Here is a 22,493-nt window from a genome sequence, read left to right as displayed (position 1 = left end):
TGGATCTTCTCCCACTCTCTCTGTGTTGGAAGTGTTAGTCCCATTCTTCCCTCACTGCTGTGAGGATTCATCCCATCTCCAGGCTTTCAATACCACCTCTGTGCTGATGTCCTGCAGCCCAGACTTCTCCCCTGGACTCTAGACTCATGTCCAACGTCTGCTGATACATCCACTTGGATCGCTAATAAAAATCTTGAACTTACGAGTATGCCCCAAATGGGACTCCTGACCTCCCCCAGACCTACACCTGCAATCTCAATGATGGTAGATCATTTTAGCTTTCAACTGAAGACCTTCTATTAATAGTTGTCCTCGACTCTCTCTTTTTCCCCCCCTCATACTCCATATCCAACTTTCAGTACATATTGTTGTTCCTACCTTCAGACTAGATCCAGAATTTGTCCACTTCTCACCACTGCACTCTACCCCCCAAGGCCACACTACTAGCATCTACTAGTATCTTTGGCTTGGTCTCCCTGCTCCCACCTTTGTCCCTCTACCATTCAGCAGCCAGATTACGTAAAGACATGAGTGAAATCACGTCACTGCCCAAATCCAAATCTTCCAATGCTTCCCCGTCTTGGTAAAAACCAAAAGCCTAAATGTCCCCCATTCTCCTCCTTTGTCTCCCTCCAGCCATACTGGTCTCCTGCTGTTCACTGTCCCCACCTTCTGCAAAGCTGTGTCTTTACTCGGACCTCTCCTCCCCACCTCCTTGAAGGCCTTTCCTCCTCAAGTCTTCCAAGCCCAGCTCCACCCCATGCCCCCCAGCTGCCTGCTCTGCTTTATTTGTCTCTCACAGAACTTGCCACTTCCTAACACGCCATGTAATTGACTCGTATTTTTGTGGTCTGTTACCCAAGTAGGATGCTGGAGGAAAGCAGGGAGAGATTTTGTCCCTTCTGTTCACTGCCTTATCTCCAGATTTAGATCACCGCCTAACACAGAGTAGGTCTTTCAGTAAATATTTGTTGAATGAATGAGCAGACCCGGGATAAGAAGGAAGCTTCCGATCAGGAAGGAAAATTTGGGCGTAGGGTAGAGGTGGAAACGAATGGAAGTGAGCTGGTCAAGAGCAGCGGGGCTGCAATAGGACCACCGGAAGGAGCAGAGCGGCTAAGAGAGATGGAGGAAGGAGCTCTGGGGGGGGGGGCACGCAGGGTGGGGGGCGTTGGAGCCCAGACGGAGGTTCTAGGCCAAGGGGTCGGTGGAGGTTAGACGTGGGAGAGCGGTGGGGCCAGCAGTGAGGTGGGGGCCCGGAGAAGAGGAGGGGCAGGCACTCGGGAAAAGGCGGCTCAGGCGAGGCGGATGCGACCTCTCCGCACGGACCCACCCTGGCCTCACCCTAGGTGGGAAACATCGGTCAGGAGACTAGCAGGTGTCCAGTGACTGTCACATGGCGGACAGTACGACACGGACGAGCAGCAGGCTGGGAAACCTTCTGGGTGGGTACGGCGCGGAGGGAGACACGCGGACTGAGAGGTGAGAGCGGACACGAGGAGCGCGGGGCGCTTCGGGGACCCCAGGGAGGAAGGCGCGCGAGGCGGCCGAGCAGGGGACCGCGGGGCGCCCGTGAGCGGTGCGGCTGCCGGCAAGAAGCCTCCCTCGCTGGAGCAGCGGAGGGCCGTGGGTGGGCGGGCGCCGAAGGAAGGGCTCCAGCGCCCAGGGACACGGGGCCAAGTCACTGTCCGTCCCGCAGGTGGGCGAGCGACGGCGCGACCGAGCGGCCCCACATCGCCTGGGTGGGCGCGTGGAGGCCTATCGAGGGGCGGCAGGTGCGCGCCGGGAGCCGCGTGGCCCCACGCGGCCCCACGAGTCGGAGCCGGAGGGAGGTCACCACTGCCTGCAGGGCTGCGGAGACGCGGCTACCCCCACCCGCGCCACTCGGCCCCGTCGCCCCCGTCCCGGCGCCCTGTGCGCCAGCCAATCAGATGGCACCGCTGGTCGCCCGGCCCCGAGGCCCCGCCCCCGACCGGCGCGCCGCCAGCCAATGGGCGCCCGAGTGCGGGCTGCCAGTGCGCGCAGCCCGCGCGGAGCCGGCTCAGAGCGAGAAAAGCGAACCCAACCCGTCGGGGCCGCTGCTCCGGACCCGCAGCCGCCGCCGCCGCCGCCGCCGCCGCCTCCTCCCCCCGGATCGGGTGTACTGTCCCAACCCGAAAGTCCAGTTCTGCGGCCCGGCAGCGGCGAGCGAGCGCGATGACACAGGAGTACGACAAGTGAGTGAGTGCCGGCGCGCGAGTTCGGCCGGGCGGCCCCGGGAGGCCGCTGCCCACCGGGCCGGCCGCACCTGCCGCGAGGCCGGGCAGGCGCGGGCGGGCGGGGGGCGCGGGCGTGAGGCCGGGCGAGGCGAGGCGCGGGCGGGTCTGCCCCTCGGCACCCCCCGCCTTTGTTTCTCCCAAGCCCCCGTGGAGACCCTTGGCTTGGGGCTGCACTCCGTAGGGGAGCCCTCCGCCCGCCTCGGCGTCCCCGTCGGGAGGACCACGTCACGGGCGCGCTGCCTGCGGTGGGGTCCCGGGGGCCGCGGTGCGCGGGAGGAGATGCGGGGGCGCCTGGCGGCTCTAACGCGCGGCCGTGGCCCGCGGCCCCTGCCCGGGTCGCTTTCGCTCGGAGGAGCCCAGGGGGCTGTCGGGGACGCGCCCCGCGGCCGGGACGGGAGGGCTGTCCAGGTCCTCTGTCGTCGCTCAGCCGGGTCCTTGGGCCGGCCGGCCGGCCAGGGCTTCCGAAAGCAGAGATTCGGGGGAACGTGGGAGTGCCCCGGCGTCTGGCCGTTTCTCCCGCCGGCCGGCTGTGTGCGTGAGAAGATGGCTGTAGGCGTTGCTGTGCCGCTGGCCTCCTGGGTGGTGATGACGGATCCACCGTAACTTAAAGTGCTCGGGAAACGTCAAGGGGACGAACCTTGGGCGTTAGGACGGCCAGCTTGGAAGCGCTGCGCTTGTGGGATTCGTGCTTGGAGAAGTGTGTCGCCGGCTGCGAGGCGGTGACATGAGACGTGGACGTTGGAGGACCCCGCGCGAGGGATCGTTCTCTGTCTGCCGCGCAGCTTCTCCGTCAATGTAAAATTGTTCCCAAATAAACAAGAAGTTATTTCAAAAAAAAAAAAAAAAAGAGTGAATCGCACCGAGCCAGTCGGTACGTTTCAGGTCAGTCAACCCAAGGCGGAAGGTGTACCCCCCCGCTTTGTAATCGTTGCCTCAGGACGGTTTCTGCCAGTGCGCTCCTTCCCTGGGCGAGAGGGTTGCACGTTACGTATGGGCTGTCCTAAACAGATGAATCTTTGCACGGCGTGCGGGTCAGGACGGGGTTTGGGACGTCTGGGCGAGGCCACTGCCGAGGGGTGACGACCCCCAGGGCAGGGACGAGCCTTCGGGGCCGAGCACCAGCCCGCCAGGAGGAAGTAGTCTAAGAAGAGCAGCCGGTGGCCTGTTTATTTCTCTCGTTCAGTGTAGATAAGACAAGTTCCCAGAGCTCCCATTCTGGCTTCAGGCACGCTGTGGGAATGTGAGACACCTCCAGGGGCATCACAGGCAAAACCGTTTGCGAAAACTGCTTTCCTTTCTGTTGCTCCCGCACACCGGGGATAGGCGTGGGAGACGACGGGAAGCTGGAAACCTAGCGTTGTGGGACTTGAATACGCCACGGGCTGTCATGACCTCTTGGAAGTCGCTGTCCCACTATTAATAATACACCAGTAAGTCACCCCAAGGTAGCGCTGAGGCTCTGTTCCTGGTGACGGAGGGAATGCCCCTCTGTGTATTTATTTTTTTAAAACATTCGTGTAAACAGTCTTCATTTTTAAACAAACTGTCTGCTTTGGACAACCCATTGTGTCTGTTTTGTGTTAAAATAGTACACCACCTTGAGACTTTTTTCTCCCAGATATGAGCTCCTATGACTTTATGCCTAGACACGAGTAAAGACGTTGCCTTTGAAATAAGACTTAATTTTGACTGCGGTAAATTAAGTTGTTGGATTCTTCCCCACCCCCTTTTTCAAAGATGTTCTCCTTTTTCTAAATCTGTATCTGTTTTTAAAGGGCCTGGGTGACTGCCAAATCCTAACCTTTGTTGATTACTTGAAAAGATAATCGGTCTTTCTACATTCACTTTTAGAGTAGGTAGGTCACCTTTAGGCCATTTACATATTTCATTTGTGTGTTGCAATCAGAACTGATCCTTAAATTTGCTTGTTAGAGGAGTGATAATTCAGAGTGATTCTGAACATTAAAATTGTTTTTCCTTAAAAAAAACGAAACAAACCCATTTCATTTTGCCGTGGAGTTAGTGTTCCACTTTTTCTCTTGATTGACTTATCAAATAGTACCAACTGAACAGTTGTAGAGACTGTTCACATTTCAGGTTTTTGGAATCATAATGTTTGCTTTAATCTTTTAAATTAAATCTTCTATAAGAGTTTACTAAGATTTACATTGATTTTCTGGAGTTTTCCCACCAAACTACAGTGTTAAAATGAAACAGTTCTTGCCCAGTGTGGAAAACTGGTAAAGATTTTTAAAAACAGATTTCCCCACCTATTTTTTTAAAAATCTTTTTGTTCAGTGGCTTCATTTATTGTTGTAGATTCTTAAGTGTTTATCTCTAAGATAAACAGTTAACTCCCATGCCAGAAAATTATGCCTCCTTATTGATTTACAGTCCCCTTTGGCCACATTCCATGTTCAATCTGCTGGTAATCAGTAGAATATTCTAACTTTCTCATATACCCGGGAGGATTAAAGAAGTATCCCTTTTTCATTCCACCCCCTCGTCCTCTCCCCTTTGTTTGTAAGTAGGAAAGTTTTTAAGACATGGCATCAGCAGGAGAAAAAGAGAAATAACATGTAGCAGCATGATAATTGAACCATATATACTGTCTCGAAGAGGGTACAGTCCTGATTGCATATGTCTAAAAGAATAAATGTTCTGTTTTGTCTTAGTTTGTCCTTATGTTTATGTGCAGTGTTTGAATAGCCTGCATTTTTTTGGAGTGTTTGTTTTTGTTTTTTCCTCCCTAATAGTATATGCTGCATACCACGTGTAGGTTAACTGTAGGTTCCTTGGCTGCCTAAATCCCCTGTATCTTACTGGGTGACCCATTGGCTTGCATTTCAGTGGGTTGTCTTCTGGTTTTGTCTTAATTTGCTTTACTAGGATCATTGATGAAACAATGGACTATTTTATGGGAACATCAGTGAATTGGTTGTTTGCTTCTTTAAAAATTAGCTTATGATGCCTTGCAGTAGAAAAGTATGATATATATATATGTATATATATGTACATATATATACATATATATATATGTATTTTTTTAATTTTTTTTTTAATTTCTCCACAGCAAACGGCCAGTGTTGGTTCTTCAGAATGAAGCACTTTATCCACAACGGCGCTCCTATACTAGTGAGGATGAAGCCTGGAAATCCTTCCTGGAAAACCCTCTCACTGCAGCAACCAAAGCGATGATGAGCATCAATGGAGATGAAGATAGCGCAGCTGCACTGGGCTTGCTCTATGACTATTACAAGGTAGGTTGGCCTGCTCTTTAAAAACCCTTAACAACAGTCCACGATGCACTTGATTCAACGGCATATAAAACAGTAATTTGCTGGGAGAATAATGCAAGTTGCTTCTGTAGTGACTATAAATAGTTTAATGAGTACTTTGAATTACTATGGTTCAAAGCTGAAAGTCTGCGATCATAGAATCAAAGAGTTGTTTTTAAAACATGTGAAGTAGCCAGCTGTTCTGGCTCTGTCTGCCAGGTAAAGCTACCATAAAAGAAGATGGTAGATGTGTCTTACTGAGATTGAATATTTTCCCAAAGGTAGTTCTTAGTGCCATCAGAGTGGACAGTGGTTCATTCCTCTGTAGTCAAAGTGATTTCCTTTTCCCTTAATGATATTACAGAGCCTTTGATTTGAGTTGATTATAGGATTCATGAAAAACAAAACAAAACATTATTTTCTAGTCTTTGACTTTCTAGTTCTAAGATCAGAGCATATTTTGTTTCCTGTTTCTGGATGAGAATTAAATACAGTCTCTTCTCTGCCTGGAGATTTACGTGGTGTTCCTATCTGGACATGAAACCACTGATCTGTATCATCGTCATTGTCCTAATAATACTAGCTACCACCTACTGATTCCCTATGCTGTGCTAGCCATGGTAACAGTGTGGGTGTTATTTCTGATGCTTCCAGGATCCCTGCAAAATATGTGGTATTATCCCTGGTTTGCAGATGAGAACAATCAAGTTCTCAGGTCACACAACTAGTAAGTGTTGCAGCCGGATTTCAGACCTGGTCTGGTTTCTGCCAAAGCCATCCTCCAGTAATGCCATGCCGTCGCCTGTGGGATTAATGCCATGCCGTCGCCTGTGGGATTAATGCCATGCTGTCGCCTGTGGGATGTGCTTTGCTTGCTGGATTCTTTCAGACCAAGAGCAGAATGTGTGGAGGGCTACATATTATAGTTTCTTTTTGTCACCGTATGGTTTTTAAAACTTTCAAACCTATAGAAAACTTAAAATAACAGAATAATGAATAATTAAATCCCGAATATTTTCACCTAGCTTGACCAATTGTCCGCCTTTTGTGACATTCTGATACTATTCTTTTCTGAATATAAGAAATGCATGGGGGGAGGGGGTTCACAGTGTGAGGGATATAAATGATGAACGTCTAAGTATTACCTTGTCTTGTACACCTGAAACTAATAAATTTAAAAAATAAAATAAAAAAATAAAGAAGGAAAACAGGTCAATGGTAAAAGTTATACCTATGGAAAAGTTAAAAAAAAAAAAAAAGAAAAGAAAAAAAAAAGAAATGCAGAGGCCAAAAACAAAGAAGATAGTTTGATTACCAAAATTAAGGTGGGACCGAAACAAAAGATTTAATTGTTTTCTGGTATGAGTTCATGTGTCCAGCTTATTGTGTTTGAGAGACTGAGGTAAGGATATTTTTCTTTGAATCTGAATGGAAACTTGTATAGTAACTAATGATGCTGGAAGAAAGTCTTGCCTTTCCCGAGGATACACCTTAGGAAGTGTATCCACAAAGGGTTCCTTTATAGAATTTGTTATATATCTGTTCTTTTTATGGAATGTTTTATTGACTCAATCAGTGTAAAAACCGTACGTTCTTAAGTACTATGAAGTTTAAAATTACGTATTTTTAACTGAAACTTTGGGGAATGGGAGAAAACCACCAAGTTTAGTGTCAGAGAGACTGATATAATGACACGAATTGCAGTGGTCGTATGTGTGTGTTTTAAATAAAGGGTCCTTAGGGTATTATACATCTTAGGACGAGATAAATCCTCATGTTGGTCCATTAATGGTGACAATCTATGTCAAGCTTCTTTTGGTAGGTGTAGGGTTATTATTATTTTTCTTAATGAATTGTTTTATTTGTTTTAGTTCTTTGGATGTAACCATCAGTCAGTTTTACATAACTTTGTTAAAGCTTGAAGAGCACATTGTTAATACACGTTAGAATTTATTTTGTCTTTAAGGGTAAAACAATGTAGGAATAGAATTCCTACATTCACATTGAATACCACTTTCAGACATCTTAGAAATGTTGGAGTACGTGTTGGGAATAAGACTCAGTTGGGCTCATGTCAATAGTACACCCACTAATGTTTGCCTGCTTTCACCTTCAATGCAAGGAAGAGCAGACTCAAAAGAAATAGAGCAAACTGAATTCAGTTTGTCCTTTACATAATGGACAGTATGAATCCCAAAATAGCTAAAGAAATTTATCATTTGAAACCAGCATTTGGATCTTGGGAGTACACTGGTAACACGGCTGATGCTTTTCATTTTGCATTTGATCTACAAGAAAGGGTAGCAGAGAAGAGCAGCAAGAAAGTTTGAAGAGCCCACTTGTGTTCTCAGTAGTTTCTTCTCAGTAGTTTCTTCTCTATTATGTTATTTAGATAAATGGATAAAACCACTAGAGGTTTTTTTTTAAGAGATGAAACCCAAACTCAATGACAAAGTAAATTTGTGATGCCCTGAGTTTATTTGGTAGTTAAATACAGTAGTACCTCAGTTTTCGAATGTAATCCGGAAGACTGTTCGAGTTCTGAAACGTTTGAAAACAGCCCACAGCTAGGCCTCAGGATCTTCCACTCAGGGAAGCCACATGATATGTTCGACTTTTGAGGCGTGTTCGAAAACCGAAGCATTTACTTCCAGGTTTACGGTGTTCATAAACCGAAATGTTCGTCAGCGGAGATGTTCGAAAACCGAGGTACTACTGTAATTGCTTTTTACATATCAACCTGGTGACCAGATTGTAAGCTCCTTAGGCCAGACACTGTCGTAATCATTGTGTTCTCCCAGAGCCTGGTGTTTCGTAGGCATTCAGTAGACATATGAATGGTTGAACTTACTGAAAAATAAAAGGCTGTATCTGTACTTCACTAAGTAAGGACTAAATTGTCATCATGTGTGTTAATATCTAAGGTTCCAAGAGAGAGAAGGTCATCGACAGCAAAGGCAGATGTTGAGCATCCAGAGGCAGATCACAGCAAAAGGTAATGTCTAATACAGAGCATAAAACAGTGCTCTTAAAAAATGCCAGGTTTCTGTGAAAATAAGATGAGCGTTTATTTAAACGAACAAGCACTAGAGGAAGAGATAGATAAGTTGGAGTCTTAATTCACATTTCCTCTTACTAATTATGATTCTATTACTCTGAGAAGTTACCAGTTTTTTAGATGTAGTTGCCTTTTCTAGAAAACAAAGCATTAACTTTCTCCTCCTCCAAAGGGATGTTTTTAGTAACAACATAGTGTTTGCTGATTTGTCTTTGATGTTCTCTTAAGAAGGATGTAGCAGTGGTGGGTGTCTATTAAAAAACATTAAGTACCAATGATCTTGAATAACTGCCTAAGCAAAACTTAGTAAAGTACGTTTAACTATTCCAAACTCCTGTTGAAGTTATTTTTGAAATGCTTGACTTTAGAGCCATGAAAAAAATTAAATATACCTTTTAAATCACCCTGTGTTCTACTAGTAATAAAAGAATACAACATTTTAAAAGAAAGAATGTTTACTCACAATCCCACTATGCTGACGATGTAGTTCTTTACTCTTGGGGTGTGCAGGCACATTTTATGTGGTTGTGGTTGTGGTTGTATTCATGGATAGGATTTGGTAGTAAGGTTACTCCTGTTTAGTATGTTTGATGACTATTTTCCATGTTGCTGTTTTAATCTTCATAATTACCCTTTGGCAAAGCCTTATAGCCTTTATTTTCTATTTTTCATTATGGGCTTTTTCAAACATAACCAAAGTAGAGAAATAGTATAAGCCCACACCAGTCATTACTAGCTTCAACAGTTATCAACATGAATTCTTCCTGTTTGATTTACCCTTCTTCTTCTCTAACTTTTAAATTAATTAATTAAATTTTGAATTTATTTTTGCTGGAGTATTTTAAAGCAAAACGTAACTATCCTTAAGAGTAAGGCTGTGTCTAATTTTTTACTGTTATAAAGCCTTAATGAACAACTTTCTAGATAGTTTTTTACGTTTTTTCCTTACGACAAATTCCTGGGGGTGAATATATAGTTCAAGGTTTGGACACTTTATTGATCTTGAAATGTATAAAATTGTCAAGTTGCTTTTTTTCTTAAAGGTGTCAGCCTGTATGATTTGAAGGGGCTTTGGAAATTCATTAATTTTACCCTAGACTAGAAATCATCTTACACTGCCCAGGTATTCATTAAACCAAAAGTAATTTTATGCAAAGAGTATCTACTGGTACAATGTAATCATAGATTTTCTTTTGGTGAAAGAGAAAGCCACATAAGCTTAAGTACTAGGAAAAGTGGTGGCCAAATAATAATAGCTCATACTTCTTGAACTCTTGTGTGCCAGGCATTATTGCACACATTGCAGTGTATCATCTCATCTTATCTTCATCATAGCCTCGTGACAATAGATACCATTATTGTCCCCATTTTATGGATGAGCATGTAGTTACTAAGAGATGAAGTAACTTGCTCAAGATCACATAGAATTGGAGCTGAGAGTCTGACTTTAGAGTCTGTGCTTGAACTATCATCCTAGACTGCTCCAGCTAACCACGTTTGTAGCTTCTGGGTTCTAGTAAAATATGATAATTTTATTAGGATTATTGAAAATACAGTATAATAGAGGAGAGCTCTGAGTTCTCAGTATTCAAATGAAATTTTACTTACGGCTTTTGGACTTTACTTATCTATTAACTATGAAGTCTTTTCTTTCTCTAGTAATGGGTTGTGCCATTTTCTGTTTATTTGGTTTCTACCAAGTGTATTATTACTGCACAGGACCCAAGAGTCCAGTGCCATTAGGAAAATAAAAACTGTCAAAGAACTTTGTCAGCATTGAGTTTGAACACACAGTTTTGTTTTGTTTTTCTTAAAGAAACAGCATACCAAATGTGACTGAGCAGCCCCTCATTTCTGCTGGAGAGAACAGAGTGCAAGTTCTGAAAAATGTGCCATTTAACATCCTCCTGCCCCATGGCAACCAACTGGGCATTGATAAGAGAGGCCATCTAACAGTTCCTGATACAACAGTCACTGTCTCCATAGCAACGATGCCTACCCACTCCATCAAGACAGAAACCCAGCCCCACAGTTTTGCTGCAGGAATCCCCCCAGCAGTGTATCATCCTGAGCCCACTGAGCGGGTGGTGGTTTTCGACCGGAACCTTAATACTGACCAGTTCAGCTCTGGTGCTCAACCCCCAAATGCTCAAAGGCGAACTCCAGACTCTACCTTCTCAGAGACATTCAAGGAAGGCGTTCAGGAGGTACAGAAAACAAAAGCATCTTCCTAAGATTGCTGTGTGTTTGTATAAGTATTGGGTTCCACCTCTTCCTTGTTATGTAAGCCTGAAACTCAGCCTGAAATGAATGGATTAGGAACAAAAGTGATTTTTTTCCCCCCAGAGAAAAGGCCTATGGGTATAATTTGTAAACTAAACCTATAAAACCAGAAATTATTATCAAGAGCACATGGCTAATCTTACCAGCAGCTGAGTTAACAATTATGATTTCAGCTATGTGATTTGCTGGAGAAGGAGGAGAACCCCATACATAATTTTCCATCGACAACAGATATACCCTGTTTCTCCGAAAATAAGACCTAGCCAGACAATCAGCTCTAATGTGTCTTTTGGAGCAAAAATTAGTATAAGACCTAGTATTATAGTCTTATATAAGACACGATCTTATTTTATTATAAGGAGCAAAAATTTTTGTTCCAAAAGACAGATTAGAGCTGATTGTCTGGCTAGGTCTTATTTTCGGGGAAACACAGTATCCACAGTCTGTGTTTCAGCTTTTGTCCTACATAGACCAAAACAAGCTCCCTGCAACTGGTCTTATTATAAAATGATTATCATGTGTTTGCTTGGTATGTCTTAGTTGGTAGTTTGTTAGGGAAAAAGATGGGTCTTAACAAATGCATTGTGTGAAATTTACAAATGAACTGCAAATACTTCTGAGGGTTTTGTGGTGATGAGCACTTTAATCAGGTAATAGGTAGAGACTGAAGATGTTTGAAACTGTTTAATGATGGTTGGGGGCGGGGGAATCTCTGCTTAAGGAGTTAGGAACAGAGCAGTAACCTCTCTGGAGAAAGTGCACCAATCCATCCAGCTGAGTGCAAACTTGATACAGTGATAGCACCAACTCCTAAAATTCATGAGACTTTGGTTGCAGATTCTGGAATTTAAACAGAATTGGGATGTGTGGGAAAGATGGGAAAGGGAGTAATGAAGCACTTTGTGTTGAGTACCTATATAGATTGCTTTAATGCAACTGACAGACTTATAAAATGACTATGTTTCTTTTTAATTTTCTAAGTTTTCATAATTAAAATTTATATTTTCAAATGAATGTTGAAAAAGTAGGGATGGCTGTAAGCCACGAGCTTTCATGCTGTAATGGATGTCAGTCTTTAGTCAGCCTGATAACCAGTTAAATAGCTGTGGTTCATCACATTGATATTTCAGGTTTTCTTCTCCTCGGACCTCAGTCTGCGGATGCCTGGCATGAATTCAGAGGACTATGTTTTTGACAGTGTTTCTGGGTAACAGTTGTCTTTTAATTTGACTTTTAACTTTCAGCTTTTATGGCATTTCTTTTTAATTTGATACTGAAAAATCAGAGGTGGCTTTAGCGGGCTTTCACCTGTATCTTCCTACAGTTACTGTGGTAATAAAATCTTTCTCTGCTAGAGGCCATTTGCTTCAGTGCTGAATACTGAATAGTTTAAAACTGAATAGTTTTAAACTCTGAGCTGTGTTTCATGTTTGTTTCCTTAATTCTTGGTGTTGGTGCTTTTTCTTTTCTTTGGTTTCTCTATGTGATGGTAGTAGAATGGAATCTTAAAAAAAAGAGATGAGGGGATTAAATTGCTCTCTGAGATCTCTTGTGTTTCCAACAGTGTATAATAATTCTGTGTGAATTTAGGAATAACTTCAGGTACATAACCTTTTATTTTTTAATTAGCCTCACTAACGATAAAATAAATGAAGTCAACATTTTTCTGACCTGATAACCTCTTTTAAACTTCACAAAATGTTATCTCATTGTAGTAATATGAATATTTTCCAAGTTAATTATGAGCATATATAAACACCTTCAGATTTGTTTGAAAGAGTCTAGGATTTCATTTTATAATTTTGCTTTATGCATTTTTATGTGTCTACATTCTGAAATAAAAAATTTTTTATTTAAAAGTCTACGATTTTATGGGAATCAAGACTTCTCTTAAAGACCTGCCTCAGGGTGCACGAGTTACAAACTCAAATGCCTTTAGGATCTACGGTCTAGGGGTTGGCAAACTTTTTCTGTAAAGGATCAGATAGTAAATGTTTTAGGCTTTGTGGGCTGTACAGCCTCTGTTGCAACTACCCAGCTCTGCTGTTGTAGCACAAAAGCAGCTGTGGGTGATGCGTAAACAAAAGGCGTGGCTGGATTCCAATCAATTTTTTACAAAAATAAATGTACTTCATATACAAAAACAGGTGTGATTTGCCAACCCCTGGCCTAGGTACATTATTAAACAACTTCAGGGGGTATATGGATGGTACTATAAGATAATAGGAAATGTAGAGAATTGTGGAGTGCCCATCTAAAGACAGTTGAACAACAAGCAAAAACAACAAAAAAGTTCCGTGTAGACCAAATCGAATTTAATTAGAGAACTGCCAGCCACCTGTTTGCAACCTTTGCTAGGTAAATACCAGACTGGCAGCATGTTTCGTGAGATTTCCTTATAAAGTCCTTTTCACTTATTAGTATCTTTAGTATCCTTAGCCTTCAAACTTCTAATGGTTAACATTACTTCATGAAATTTCTAGTAGGCACTGTGTAGTCCATCTGACAGATTTGAGAATTTCTTAATTCTCAGGTTGCTTAAGATTATATTTATCATGGAAAAAGTAGCAAATGCTACTTCATATGACTTAGTCAGTTGGATGATTCCTGGTAGTCTGCTATTTCCACGCTGAAGCATTTCAAGATTGAGTTAAAACATATAGGGAGCTTCCGAGAGAGTGTATTAGAGATCTGTGACTTTTTTGTTCTTTAGGAACAACTTTGAATATACCCTAGAAGCCTCAAAATCGCTTCGACAGAAGCCGGGAGATAGCACTATGACATATCTGAACAAAGGCCAGTTCTATCCTGTCACCTTAAAGGAAGTGAGCAGCAATGAGGGAATCCACCACCCCATCAGCAAAGTGCGAGTAAGTTATGCTCTAAGTCCTGTTGTCTAGGAAAGCTACCAGAGCTTCATATTTCCAGGCCTGAAGCAGATTTAATAAATAAAATTCTAAAACTGCAGTTTTAAGTCTTAATTGTAAAATCTGACACTGAATGAGTTTTCCAAAGAAACTCACCCTTTAGTGTCCTTATGTTATAAGGCATTCTCTTTCCTAGAGTGTGATCATGGTGGTTTTTGCTGAAGACAAAAGCAGAGAAGATCAGTTAAGACATTGGAAATACTGGCACTCCCGGCAGCACACAGCCAAACAAAGGTGCATTGACATCGGTAAGTGGCTCCAGAACCTGCTTTTATTCCCAGAGGCGCAAGCATCCAGTTTTCTAAATCCAGTTATTTTTGGCAGTGGTCAACTTCCTGCCGAAAACATTTGCATTTTTATGCCAGCTACTGATCTGTTCCAAACACTGTCCTCAGCCTCCTGGAATCACTCTTAACATTACTTCCTTCGTAAGGACCTGTGCCCCATGCAGTGGCCTTCCATATGACACTGGGGCCAGAAGCTATGTAGCCAGCTCACATAAGAATGTCCTGCTTTGGGGCTGTCAGTTTTTTCAAGGGTAATGTCTTCTTTAAGAGATTTTGATTATTTGGAGATGACAGTTGGGGGAGGGGGGGACAGGCCAATTAACAAGTAAGGAAAGACAATTAACAAGTAAGGAAAGAAAGGAAATACTGCTGATGTGCAGTTACCTAACAATTTTCCCTAGTTACACGGTGAGTTGCAGTGCCAGGCTTTTGTATCTATCTCTAAATAGACCCAGAGATTCATCATCTGGGGGACAGCAGCAGACCTATGCAAATTTGTAGTGAAGTAGCTTTATGAAACACCCCTACTCTTGCTGTGTATATAATTTTTGCATAAAACTATTATCTGTGTCATAAGATGGCTCTTAATCTTAGTATTCTTTTCTTTGTCTCTTATAATATTCATGTTTTCTTTCCAAAAGAATTAAAAGAACTGAGTTCTAATTGTGGTTCTTGACCTTGGGACAATTATTTAAACTTTTCCAGACCTAATATCCTAATTTTGACATAATGGGATAAAATTATATCTAAGCTTGCCTCCGTTATAAAAATTATTTTTCTTCAATTTTTTGAATGTCTTTCAACCCAGCAGAATGTTAATTTAAGTTATCTAGTGGTGATAATATGAAAAACTGAATCTTACTGTGAACTGCTATAATCTCACGTTGGAACAAGAAATCATAAATTTCTTTTTCTTTTCATCACTCATATAGCTGACTATAAAGAAAGCTTCAATACCATCAGTAACATTGAGGAGATTGCTTATAATGCCATTTCTTTCACTTGGGATATTAATGATGAAGCAAAGGTAGGTAATGAAGTCCAGGGACTCCTAGACTTCCAGCTGTTTGAGGATGGTGGGAGGAGCTTAATGATTTGACAGCTGAAATTTTTTACAGTTCTGCATGTTTTCTTTGCTAAGGAATGGGGAGAATAAGCTCGGCTAAGAAGATAGGTTATAGTCATGAAGTGCATGAAAATGGGACAGAACTTTGGGAGGAAAAATAGCTATTATCTCATCAGTGCTATGCTTTCTTCCTGTATTTCAGAGCCGACTGGATTCTTTACGTTCTCTCTTTTCATTATTTCAGATTTTCTGAAAGTACAGCTTCTCCCCAGATATTAGGAAACTATCCTCCACTTTCTATCCTCTCCGTCCTCAAAAAAAGACAATTTTTGTCAACACACTTCAGCACATGTAGTGCAGTGTGTGAGCCATCAGAGTGGGGCCAGAAGCTATGGGTGGGAGCCTGCCACCACTCACTGTTTGGCCTCAAGTCTGATTCCTCATTTACTCTGCTTCCTTTCACGATTTGAAAAGTAAAGTTTAATACCTGTCTTCCCCTTCTTCAGGAATGTGGGAAGGATTGGAACAATATGCAGCTGTTGGAGTTTCTTCAGAAAGGCCCTTAAATACAAGTTATCATTAGCAATAGTCTGTTTCATATCGTTGCCTTTAAAGACAACTCACGTAAGATTCTTCTTAATCTTGGGCTTTTACAAGTGAAGAATTGCCTCCAATTCAGATGGTCATTTGGATAATTGGAATTTTTAGTATCTTTTAAGAAAAATTAGACATATTCTTAGGTCATTTCTGCTTTTCCCACAGCATTCTTCCCTTTTAGTAGAATTCCTCTCTTCACTAAATTGAGTTCTGGTATTTATTTCTTTTCATTAGTTTAAAAATCGGGAGCTCAGGCAGCACAATAGAAACATACATTATTTTTCAGACTGTTGTTAAAATAAGGTTGATCTTTAGTATTTGTTGTAATATTAGAAATACTTTTCTATATAAAGGACCAGGTACAAAGTTATGATCACTTTTCTGTCTTCTCTCAACCTTTTTTCTTTTATTTATTCAATAATGATTTTAGTAATCATGGAATGAGACACTGTATTAGGTGCTGAAATATTGCAGAATTTCATTTTTCACTACCTAGGATTGCTTTTAAAAAATCATATGACGGGATTCTTGAGAACCATGTTAAGCTTTGTTATAGTTGCTTTCCTTTTTTATTGTGGTCGTTGTGTCTAAAGCAAAAATGTGTCTTTAAGACTGCAGGATGTGGTAACGGGTCCTCCAGTCTGTAAGGAAACTTAAGTTATTGTAATTGCATTATTTTCCTGCTGACCACCTCGATCCTATAGACATATCCTCAGGTTGCTTTAGTCCATAGTTTGGTGCTTGATTAAACAATGAATTCATTACAGAGGCACTACTTTGAGGAAACGTAAACTTTTCATTCTATATAACTGTTGTTACAGTTATTTTGAAATTAAATATCATAATAAGACTCAGTGTACTGGCTGCTAACAGCCTTTAAGAAGAATTGGCCCTATGCCCTCCAGGTACTTCTGTTCTTAAAGCAAACTAGAGAAATACTTCCTGTTCGCCACTGAGGACTAATTGAGAAATTTTGGAGGAGCGGAGTAAGAACATGAAAACCCTGAATTCACTATTCTGACATATTTGTGACCTTGGGTTAGTCTCTTGGTTCACTAGTTCAATTTTCTCCCCTAGGAAAATAAAAAGGCTCTAGTGGCCAACTCTCTTCTTTGTTGGAGTGTCATCAGGATTAATAAACACTTGTCAGGGTACGTGGAGAGCTGGGCAGAAAGGCCCTGCAAATGGGCAGGGTGCTCTGTTTGTTTGATGTGTCACTCTTTGGGGTGGGAGTAATGAAAGCCAAGATGACGGGTAGGGATAACAGCTGGTTTTATTCTGAAAGCCTTCAACGTATTTGTTTTGAAGAGAAATATTGTTGGAGGCGTGTCCTAAGTAGCCTTAATAGCATCGTTAATTGATGTAGGTAAATTCATTTTCATTTCCCCTTCCAGACCCCCAGCGCTGACTTGATTTTTAAGCCTTTACCTGCTGCTGGAAGGGGGTTATGCCATTTCTTAATGAGGCTGCTACCTTTTGAAGCTGATATCAGGCATCAACGTTAAGTGTGTGTTGGAATTAAGGATCTGGATTTTTTGCTTTCCCCGGCCAAGTCGATGTTTTCTGTTTTCACACTTAAAGTAATTGATGCCTTAGGGCAACTGGAGTGAACACGTACATGCAGAATCCTGTAGAGACTGTTCTTTTACTTCTTTTTCCGAAAGTATCCACTTGCTTGTTCTAATTTAGGATACTTTTGTTGATTCTTCCAGTTCATTCTTCCCCACAAGCATAAGGGTTTATTGGAGATACATGACATTCCCTCCTCCCTTTCACACTCTTTTTTTTTGTTGTTGCTAAAAGATATCTAATATGCCTTTTGGCTGTTCCAGGATCAGTAAAACGAGATTTCTGGCCCATTGTTGACATCTGAATCTTCCCTGTAGCTTCTGCCCACTTGAGAGGTGACTGTATTTTGAGGACATACCAGGCTGAATCTTGAACACCTTGTCTGAGATTCCAGTTTTGGGGAAAACATTGTCAAAGCTGGACTCATCTTGTGCTGTCCCTGTACACACTCCATTCATCAGGGTAATCATATACCTACTATTACCATGGAAACTTGAAGTTACGGAACTTGTAAAAAAAAATCATTAGTTTTCAAAGTAGTGGTGGAGAAGGAAGTTGGTTTGCAAAGGAGAAAGATTTTAGAAACAGTCCTCTAGGCATCACTAATCTCGCCCCTGTGTAGACCTATTTCATTCATTTTTCTGTACTCCACACAAAGTTAGATTTGTTTGGGTAGTCGGGATCTTTTAAAGAGTTAGAAATCTCTGGACAAGTTAAAGTTCATCAGATATTGACATTTCATTGTGAAGTAACTTAATCAGATTTCTTCCCTCCTGATGTACAGGTGAGATTGGGCTGCTTAAGGTGATATTGGCAGGAAGAAGCAGCAGTTACCTGTGAGACATTAAAAGATGGTTCTCTGGTGAGGTGCTGAAGTTTAGAATCTGTAAGATAGGAGGGCACTAGTCACTTTGGGAAGAGAGTACTAGGAAATGAGGGGTTGCATAAAGATGGTGGGAGGAAGATAAACACACACTTGGACTGTGTAAAGACTACCTGGAGCCAGCTGGGCACCTGGCCCCTATTGCAGGAATTCGTAACTTGACCTAACAAATATCTGAGTGCCTGCTATGTCCAAGACATTCTGCTAGATCCAGGCTAAAACACTGAGATCTTAAATATAACATCGTGATTTCTAAGGAAAAGTGTGCTAATACCACTTTACAAATAACCTTTGGAGACACAATTTATAAATTGAGATGATCTGTTCTGCTCATTTCAATAGTTCCAAAACCTAGTGAGTCATTCTTGATAGGCTGCACATCTTGGCCGAGGGTTTAATTTCTTGCTTGGATTGTAAATCTGAGAGTTTACAACAGCATTGAGATTTGGTTAGTGATATGAAGTAAGGGCCTCTCGAGGCCTGAAGAGCTAAGATAAATAGAGGCAAAGCCACTTACGGAGAGAGAATTAACTTCTTTGAATGACTGTTTTATGCGAGGCGCTGTGGTAAGGAGCCTTACCTGTGTTCACACCTGCTTAGTACCCATAAAAAGTACTTGGTCCTCCAGATGAGAACGTGTTTGCTGCTTGGTTGTCAAAATGAGGCCACCCGAGGAGGCAAGAATCTAAACCTTGAAATGGACAGAAAGTGTTCTTGATGGGAGACTATTTAACAGTGTAAGAATTCTTACTAGCGGAGTAACATTGTGGATTCACTAGTATAAATTCCTACAGTAGAAAAGCAGTTTTGCTACCAGGAAATAATTTATCTTGATTTTTAGATGAGTGATGTTTAACTACAGAGGAGTAGAAATTATAAACCAAAAACAGCTGTATGGAAACAAGTGAAAATTGGGCAACCAACTCAGAATCCAGGTCAACAAACGGGAAAGGATGTCTCTTGATGGTATAGGGACATATTGGATTATGGTTAACTAGACGGTATGGCAAATAGGAAAACCAGCTACAGTTCAGAGCAGAACTCAAGATTTCTTTGATCATCTTTATGTAGCTGTGATCTCCATGAGTCGTAAGCAAACCTTTTAAAGATGTAATGAACCCCAGAAGTACAAAATAATCCCATGTTCTTTCCAGTAGTGACTTGCAAGTCTTTATGCTAGCACGGAGATTCTGCTGCAGCTGCCATTCACACTTTCATTTTTTAAACATTAGGAGCAGAGAACTTCACCATCAGACCTGTACCAGGCTCCTGCCAGAGTGAGCACTCAGAGAAGTTAGACAGACGTGGAGTCTCATTTTGTTTTATTGTACTGTGCATCCGGGGCTGAAAACAGAGTGTAGCCTGGGGCGGTGCCCCAGCATGCTGCTGTGGGGCCTGGTTGTTCTGTCACGTCCTCACGAGCGCTTCAGCAGGCAGCACTCGGTTTCAGTTTGTGACCAGATTTCTCACGGACAAATGCAACTGCATCTTTTCTTGGTGGTATGATCTTCTCTCTGGGGGTGATAGAGCCAATCTCAAGACACTTTTCGTCTCCGTGGTTCAGTTCCCTTTAGTTTTTTACCTCCAGTGTGGTGTCGTGGCCTGTGGAGAAGGGAACGGCAGTCAGGGGTAGGACAGAATCAGTGTCCCATTCCACAGAGAAAAACCCTGCCAGTGAGAGCACTTTGTGCTTCTACTTTGATTTCTATTCTATCAGCTCTAAGAAGGAATTGCCTAGCCAAATCTTTTATGTGCCATGTAAAGGCTTGTGTTAACAAAAGAAAGAGGATTAAAATAGAGTGCAAAGCCCAACTAGAGTGCCGAGAAGTTTTACCACGAGGGGCCTGTGTCTGGATGAAGTCTTGCTATCTTTTTCCCTTTTGTCCCCTTGTCTCAGCAAAAATGCATGGAGTTCCTGGTGAGGGATTATTGAGGCTGGCAGAGTTCATTCTGTCAGAGGGGTGTGACCATTCTGGTAACTTGAACTTAAGATTTTCTGTGTGTGCTTGTGGGATGCAGGTTTATGAGTTTAATAACAGTTTGTTGTTTTGTCTAAGCATAATATTTGGAATTCATTGTGAGAGTAATTTTTAATTTGTTTGCACTGAGCATATTGCCTGCATTTATAGGGATTCCATTCTAGTGAAGCATCAGTCAAGTGCTCCATTAAAATAAGGTGTTGCCATGTTTGGTTGCGTTAAGCTGAGACAGGTTTGGTTTGTTTCACAACTTGAAATTCCCAGTGTGACTAGGAGGGAGGAGGGAGAGAAGTGAGTCAAATGTCTTACTTGCAGTTGCAATTAAATGTAGGCAGGAGATTTAAAACAAAAGTGTCTACTCCCTGGCCTAAATGGAAAATGAAGTCAAGAAGCATTGTTACTTTTAAAACAAAGGATAAGAGACTTTTTTTGAAGTCTAGGCAGACAGACTGCAATGCTGACTTCATTGAACTAGATTATTCGTGTTCCATCCTCAGATCCCCAAGGAAACTCAACAGTGGCTCTGCAGGCTTCTGAAATGATATTTCTTCCGCTCCTGGGGTTTCCTTTTATGCAGTTTAAAAGTACACATTTATCAGAGTAAAAAGTAAAAAAATTTGGTGGCAGAAAGCCACATTCCTTTATAGAAATGAGTTTGATCAGTATTGGAAATGGCAACACATTTTTCTTCATTAGATATTTGTGGAAAATGCCTTTAATTAGCTGACATGAAATAATAAATTCTTTACTTGGCAATGGGAAAGTTTGCTTTGAAAAAACTGTTCCGGGTCTGATTATGAGGAAGGTTTCTCCTTGAAACTTCCTACGCATTTTTTTTTTAAAGTAAGGTTTGTTGGACTTCAGCTTGAAAGCGTATCACAGAGTGTACTCTAGTGTTTAAGCAAGAGGTTCCATCCTGATGTAAAAGAAAATGCACTGACTCCTGGGGGAACTTCAGAATCCGCAGGTAACAATAGTGCACATTTATTATAGCACACGCCTGAGGGTAGGTGAGGGCCAAGTGCATGATGTTTTTGATTGGACATGGGAGACACTTGGCAGCTGAAGAAAGCCTTAGTTTGATAGTGAAACCTGCATCTTGTGAAACAGGTTTGAAGTACCACGTCTGTTTAGCTACAATTTGTGCTGTCACTTGAATTAGTTTTTCTTTCTTTTTTTGGGGGGGAGAGTTCAAATTTTTCCCCTTCCTCCACCCTACCACTGTCAAGAAACAATAAGCTCCTCTGTAGAACTTTGCACTTTGACAGCTTGTCACTTTAACCCTCCTCCTAGGTCCTTCCTGGAAATTCCATCTAAAGCGGTTTTCTAAATCTGTCATTTCAACCAGTTTTGCTGCTTATAAGCTAAATCACAGAGCTTTGACTCTGACCTGACATTATAGTAGTAACTGAAGTTACCGGGACTAGAGATTTCAAGGCAGTATGGGGCCATGAGGTTCAGGTTTCTTTTATATGGTAGATCTTCTTCATGTAAGACTCCAAACTTTTAGTAAAAATATAAGTGAGGTCTACATTAATTACTCACTTAGGGACTTTTTCTTTAGCTTTTTTTTAAAGCGGAAAATGTAAGAAATTTTGAGTGGAAGTCATCTTGCCTGCCAAGTCTCCCCCATATGCTTCCCAGTTCTATGCTGTACCTAGAGATGCTGGAATGTGGTCTGTGTTTGCCTTGTGTAACACCTGCATCCAGTTCTGCATATTTCAGAACAGACATTCTACCTATTTGGGACAACAGGTGCCAAATCACTGTATCTGCCAAGTATCCTCAAGTTCAGCAGGTCTAGGATATGACAGAGGGAAGACAGTGTGCAGGTACCTCCAGAATCACTCAGTATCTATCTACATCTCTCTCTCTCCCTCCCTCCCTCCTCCTTCTCTTTCTCCTTCTCTTTCTCCTTCTCTCCTCTTCTCTCCTCTTCTCTCCTCCTCTCTCCTCTTCTCACCTCTTCTCTTCTCCTCCTGGCTCTCTGTGCAGAAACTAAAGGTGCTGTGTGGGTGGTGTGGGAAGGCCGCACTGTGGCAACAGTAAGGGTGATGACTACATCCTTGTTTTTTCTTCAGGGAAACGCCCCACATAGATGTGAGAAGATTTCAAATTAGTGCTTTGCTCTTCCCACATCCCTCTCCTCTCCACCCCCAGCCTTCCAGTTCTTTTTCTTTTCTCTTGATGGTCACTTGACAGTCTGAGAAATAATCCAAATACTAGTTGCACATTTGAAGGCTTTTAGTCCATGCTGATATTCTGTGGTGGGATTTTTTAATCACCTCACATCATCCAAGCACTGGGG

The 22,493-nt window shown here is 42.2% G+C and overlaps 1 protein-coding gene across 2 annotated transcripts in view; it reads left to right on the top strand.

Moving 5' to 3' along the window:
- Window positions 1-2,023: 2,023 nt before the first annotated feature.
- GRHL1 (grainyhead like transcription factor 1) overlaps window positions 2,024-22,493 on the top strand; it is a 50,885-nt gene continuing 30,415 nt past the window's right edge. For both annotated transcript variants that reach the window (XM_081068871.1, XM_081068870.1), the window contains exons 1-8: window positions 2,024-2,216; window positions 5,332-5,518; window positions 8,461-8,531; window positions 10,411-10,801; window positions 12,008-12,084; window positions 13,591-13,747; window positions 13,941-14,052; window positions 15,024-15,118. In XM_081068871.1, the coding sequence (XP_080924997.1) occupies window positions 2,197-2,216; window positions 5,332-5,518; window positions 8,461-8,531; window positions 10,411-10,801; window positions 12,008-12,084; window positions 13,591-13,747; window positions 13,941-14,052; window positions 15,024-15,118 (1,110 nt within the window). In that variant the 5' untranslated portion in view covers window positions 2,024-2,196. The remainder of the gene's footprint in view (window positions 2,217-5,331; window positions 5,519-8,460; window positions 8,532-10,410; window positions 10,802-12,007; window positions 12,085-13,590; window positions 13,748-13,940; window positions 14,053-15,023; window positions 15,119-22,493) is intronic.

Source organism: Rhinolophus hipposideros (assembly GCF_964194185.1).
Source record: "Rhinolophus hipposideros genome assembly, chromosome: 12".
NCBI lineage: Eukaryota > Metazoa > Chordata > Mammalia > Chiroptera > Rhinolophidae > Rhinolophus > Rhinolophus hipposideros.
Note: the sequence above shows the minus strand (reverse complement) of the source record. Positions and strands in the feature narration are given on the sequence as shown.